Source organism: Antrostomus carolinensis, unplaced genomic scaffold (genome assembly GCF_000700745.2).
Source record: "Antrostomus carolinensis isolate BGI_N321 unplaced genomic scaffold, ASM70074v2 scaffold29946, whole genome shotgun sequence".
NCBI classification, from domain to species: domain Eukaryota; kingdom Metazoa; phylum Chordata; class Aves; order Caprimulgiformes; family Caprimulgidae; genus Antrostomus; species Antrostomus carolinensis.
In genome coordinates this window covers 1-5,861 of record NW_010321633.1, presented here as the reverse complement: position 1 = coordinate 5,861, position 5,861 = coordinate 1, and the positions used below count along the sequence as shown (strand labels likewise).

The window sequence follows — 5,861 nt, the reverse complement described above, 5'->3', positions numbered from 1 at the left end:
TGCCTCAGGACCTGGAGAAGGGCACCCCCAGTCCTCCCAGTGCGGTGGGCAAACGGGTCTGGTCTTAACTGGGAGGCAAAAGCACACGGAGCTGAGCTGTGAATAGTTACTGGCAGCAGATCTGAGGCAGATGAGCCCCAAGGCAGAGCCCGGCACTTGCCGAGAGGTTGCCCCCCTTCCCTGTGCCATCCTCCCTCACAGTGATGCCCAAATCCTGCCTGGACAGGTTTCCTGTCTCACAGCCACATCTCCCTGCTGATGAGGCTGTTGTTGCAGTGAGATTCTCTGAGCTTAATCCTGCTGGTTCTTTTTTCCAGGGAGATTTGGGCTGGATGAGCAGAGGCTCCATGGTGGGACCTTTCCAGGATGCAGCATTCGCCTTGCCCGTGAGCAGCATGGACAAGCCAGTATATACAGACCCTCCTGTTAAAACAAAGTTCGGGTACCACATTATTATGGTGGAAGGCAGAAAATAAAAGATGAATGACCAAATAAAATATGAATGACCATGACTTTGTTGACTGCTTCAATCCCAAGAGCCTCCCAGACACCTTGGCCTTGGAGCAAGTCAGTCATAAGCAGCAGCATGTTTGGAGGCAGCACAGATTACAGCTGGCCTGCTTCAAGAGGTAAAGCATTCCCTGGAAAAAGTGAAATAAAAGCTTTTCACAGTTGTTGGAATCTGTTTTGTTTGGCAGACCAGCCTCTTGCTTTTCTGTCCACCTAAAGAAGGTGCTCAGGCTTTTATCTGCAAAAGTAAATGATCCAGAATTTTTTTGAAAGAGGGGTTCTCCAGGGCCTTGATCTTTATCCCCACCCTCACCAGTGAGGATGCAAACAGCTCCTATGCTCCAGTTTCTGCTTCAGAGCTCAGACTGGGACTGGGAGGACAGTCCCTTTGGCAGAAGGTGGGTGATGCTGCAGCTAGAGCTATCCCAGTTACCCCACAGAGGTGTGGGTCAGGCCAGGGCTGGAGACACCCTGGCTGAGCCGTGGCAGAGAAGGAGTCCTCTATTAATAGAGCATCCCTTCAAGTGAGGCCACATCTGCTTTTGTACTGTGGCCTGTCTTGCCTTTCTGAAGAAAATATGAATAAACTAGAGCTTCACAATCATTTGTTGGCCTCTGAGCCTCTTCACAAAACAAACACCTCAAAAAGGGAGGGCCCTGGTTTGGGTCTCACCTCATCCTTGAATATATGATCTTGGGGAAAAGGCCTTTTGTTTCCTGTTTCCAGGCTGACAGAGCTTTGTTCTACCTCTTAGATGGGCACATTGGCCCATCTCCTGTACCAACAGGGTCACTGTTTGCATTTGCCACACCTCCTAGTACAAAGGATTAAAATTCAGTAGACCAGTTTTCTCTCCAAAAACTCAGCAAGGTGTGAAAGTGTCCCCTGCTATCATGCTGTAATACAGAAGGCAAACTTGTGAGGCACTAAACACTCACGTGGCATCAGGAAGCATCAAAACCCACTGTTAAAATTGTCACAAGGAAAGTGGTGGAGTCCCCATCCCTGGAGGTATTTAAAAGACATGTAGATGTGGGGCTTAGCAACATGGTTTAGTGGAAGATTTGGCATTGGTAGGTTTACAGTTGAACTTGATGATCTTCAAGGTCTTTTCCAACCAAAACTATTCTACAACCCTAAGGAAAGACTGTACAGAAGACAATCCTCCTCCACAGGAAATACATGCCCAGACCAACTTCAAACCAGTTGCAGTAGCTCCGTTCTCTCCTTTGCACCAGGATCCAGCTGGCAGGCAAATCAGCTTATGATAAGTCAAGGAGGGAGGAACTAGAGCAGCTTGAGCTTGAAGGTGCTGTGGAACCATTACCCTCAACATCTCCCCTCAGGCAGTGACTGAATCTGAAGGGCAGAAAGATGAAGCCAAGGGCTGGCAGCTTGGAGAGGGATTTAGACATCAAGACCTATTTTATTAATTAATTAATTAATGACAGGACCATGAACTGAGCCCACAGTGAAGTCCCTGCCCCAGCACCTAATAACTAGTCAGACTGTTCCCTCAGGCAGGAGGGGAGGATTAATTTTAGTCACCATGTATAGTGCAGCCATCAGTCCAACAAAAAAAACCCCCCAAAACCCCAGTGATGTACTTGAGACAAACTTTTACTGAAAAAAATATGTGAGTTGAACTTGATGATCGAGATTGCAATTAACAGTGAGATTGCAATTAATCAAGGTGTACATATTTCAGTTCTGGGCTAACTGTCTATACAAGTTTAAAGTCAAAAGCATAACTTCAGGATCTCCACTCTTTATGTCAAGAGCTTGCAGGAAACAGTTCAAGGCCTCCTGGAGTTTTCCATCATCCTTAAGTTTCTTCCCAGTGTCTACCAAGGTGGTGTAGTCACCTCCAGCAGAAGGGGAACTCTGACCAACCTCTTCTTTGGAGGTGCTTTCCTGGGTGAAGTAGTCTATCTGCTCACCTGACTGAAGCTCAGCATCACCAGTGGATTCCTCCCGAGATGATTCTGTCTCATCTGCTTCAGACTGCTCAGAGGACATACCATCTAGATGGAAGGATTCTTCAGCTGTATCCAGTGTTTCTCCAGCAGGTTCTTCTTCAGGCTCAACAGATTCCCCAGTACACTCTTCAGCTTCTTCTTCCACAAGGCCATCTTGCTCTTCATCACTCTCATCCTCTTCTTCATCGGTGGTTCCCATGATTTCTCCAATATCTTCAACCTCATCCACCACCTTGTTGATTAGAGATCGCCTGGAAGCAGTAGATCTGTTACCACTATGAGTTAATTGGGGAGAAAAGATGCCTTTTGCTATGTTTCTGTCACATTTAGGGGTGGATGCCCTAATTCCTTCTAGAAATTGATGCAGAGGGCTGTTCAAAGGAGAGGACCTTTTCTCAGACTGGTTTTCCTCCAAGATCATAATGGAATGGTCTTCATCCTCACTGTCTGAAACAATTCGGTTTAAACACTTCCTCCTACCAAAAGCAATGGGACCACTGTTTTCTTCTGAAGCTTCACTCCCTTGTAGGAAGTTATTTGACTCTTCTTCAGCTGTGTGACAGGGTTTGCCAGAGTTACCATCCTCACTCAGCCAAGTTTTTGTTGGAGATGCAGAAGAACTTGCTACTTCTGGTTGGAAGCCCTCCTTTTTTGGCTGCCCCAGTGATCCTTTCCTATTTGAGGCATCTTGATATCCATCTTCAGACTCTTCCAAGACCAGATTGAAGTCAACTTGATCTTGGAAAGAAGGTACAGACATATTCTCCAAGCTGGTTTCTGGTTTTTGGAGCCCAGCATGGATTTCTGGTGTAACATTCACTAACTCTGGCACTGCAGCAACCAAAGGTGGCTCAGGAACTTCATTCTTATCTGTCCCCAAGGCAGCGTGTGGCTCAAGTCCCTGATCTGCCATTTCTACATCTCTTGACCTTTTGGGATCAGCAGCCACACCAGACTCGTTAGAGGAACGCTGATGATGCCCAGACAGGCTGTCCCCTGACTCACTCAAGCTATGTGACTTCACACACAAACCCTGTTTCTGATCAAGACTCTGATTCTCTTTATCAAGGAGATGAAGTCCAGGTGATGATGGTATAATACTTGATTCAAGATTTTGCTCAGATTCTTGTCTCTTGGATTGTTCCACCATCTTGCTGGTATCAAGCAGCTCTATATCCATACCAGACACATCTTCTTGTGCCACTTTCTCTTCATCAATAGTCAGACTTGTCATTTTGGAGCTGATATTAAGAACCTGGACATCCTTGTCCTCTGTAAGATCAATAACTTGGTCGTGTTCATGTTGATCAGCTACTGGTGGTGAAACAAAGTGGTTTACGTCGTTCAACCCCGGAGACAACTTCTTGGGCTGGGAAATCAATTCTGAGGGTCTTTGCCACATCTCTTCACAAACATTTCTGATCCCTTCCATCCTCTGCTCTCGCAGCTGAGACTCTAACTGAACGAGCTCATGGGCTTTCTGTACCCTCCGTTGAATGTACTGATGGGCTTCTTCACTCTCAACCTGCTCCTCATGAGTTATTTCCCTGGTATATATCAAGTCATGATCAGAAATGCCAAACATCTCCAGAGAGTGTAAATAAGCAATGTGTTCATCCAGCTGCACGTCAGTTTGTCTTTGGGTGGCGTGCAAAGACTGCAGCTGGATCTGAGTCGCAGATGTTCGAGTATCTTCTAATGTGAAAAGCTCTCTTAGTTCCTGTTTGGAGAAATATCTAAAGGGGTTCTTTTTGTCACCAGTAGTCTGTCTGATTAATGAATCCTTAAATACCTGTCGCCTGTATATCTTCTCTTCCACTGTCCCGCAGGTAATCAGTCTGTAAATCACCACGTTCTCTTTTTGCCCGATCCTATAAGCTCTGTCTACAGCCTGAGCATCAGTAGCTGGATTCCAGCTGGGATCAAAGATCACCACTCTGCTGGCTGCTGTTAAGGTGATACCAACGCCACCAACTTGTGTAGTGAGCAGGAAGACAGAGTAGTCCTGGCAGCTCTGAAAGGCGTTGATGCGCTTCTCCCGCTCCGTCAGGTGGGTCACCGTCCCGTCGATACGCGTCATCTTAAAGCCTCTGCGAGACAAGACGTGCTCTATGATATCCAGCATCTTCCTGGACTGTGAGAACACCAAGGTTCTGTGTCCTTCTTCTCGGAGCCTTTCTAGAAGCCCTACAAGGAACAGCATTTTCCCAGACTCCTGAATCACAGTCTCCTCAGAGAGATGATCTATTTTATTAGCGCCCGCAGTCACGCCCGCTTCGCTCCCATCCTCCTGCTCAGAGTGTTCCTGCTCTTCCAAGCCCAGCTGGGTACATGCTCTCGCAGACAGAAGCCTGGGATGGTCACACAGCTTCTTCAAGACAGTGAGCTCAGCCAAAGGCGAGCGGGTTGTCATCAGCACTTCTTTCACGTGATCCAGAGAGAGGAAGTTCCTGTAGATTTCTTCCTGCACCGGTGCCAAGTACACCCAGACCACAAAGTCGTTTTTCCTAGTGAGAGATGGCATGACAGGAGCACTGTTCTCCTTCAGATCTTCAGGAAGAGGAGCATGGGGTTTCACAGTGTGATAGTTTTTGATATCTTCTTTGCTTCTCCTGAGGAAATATGGCTTTATGATTGCCATTAGATTCTCAGATATCTTTAGCCCCAGGGCTTTCTCGCCTAGAGTGGCATCTTTCTCCCTTGCCCTAGTGATAGGATTCTCATATTCCATCCGAAAAGTTTTGGCTGTTCCCAGGAGGGAGCCTTGGCATGCAAAGTCAAACAAGGACCACATTTCCCGGAGGTTGTTCTGCACGGGGGTGCCCGTGAGGAGGAGGCGATGCTTTGCAGGAATCGCATACACACACTTGGTGGTTTTATTAGAGGGGCACTTGATTTTATGTGCTTCGTCAAGAATGACATAATCCCAGACAAATTCCTGCTCGTGGCTGCTGGCAAGCTGCTTCCAGTTGTTAATGAGCATCTGGTAGCTCGTGATGATGATGCCGTTCTTCCTCTGGACTCTCTCCAGGTTCCTGGTACGCTCCGTCTTGCTGCTGCCGTGGAATTCCTTGACGCGTAAGCCGGGGGTCCAGCGAGAGAATTCAGCCAGCCAGCTGCTGACCAGGGTGGTGGGCATGATCAGCAGGACGTGTCGGATGAGCTCAGCATCAAACATGCCCGAGAGGAAGGCGATGACCTGGATGGTCTTCCCCAAGCCCATGTCATCGGCCAGAATGCCGCCAGGCCTGCCTTCCCGGTGCAGGCGGTACAGGAAGGCGACACCTTCACGCTGGTGCTGGAAGAGCTTCTCATGCATCTCCCCGTAGATCAGCAGGCCGCTGCCACACACATCCACGAAGCCTTCCTCC

At 48.0% G+C, this 5,861-nt stretch overlaps 1 protein-coding gene across 1 annotated transcript; it reads right to left on the bottom strand.

The window, feature by feature from the left end:
• Positions 1-2,215: 2,215 nt before the first annotated feature.
• ERCC6L (ERCC excision repair 6 like, spindle assembly checkpoint helicase) lies at positions 2,216-5,854 on the bottom strand. Its single transcript, XM_010170017.2, has one exon. It carries the CDS (start codon positions 5,807-5,809, stop codon positions 2,216-2,218), a length of 3,594 nt encoding a protein of 1,197 aa, XP_010168319.2. The 5' UTR covers positions 5,810-5,854.
• Between the last annotated feature and the right edge of the window lie 7 nt (positions 5,855-5,861).

Excerpts from the sequence above, each read along its gene's own strand:
- ERCC6L (XM_010170017.2), bottom strand. The coding sequence starts at position 5,809 with ATGCATGAGAAGCTCTTCCAGCACCAGCGTGAAGGTGTCGCCTTCCTG.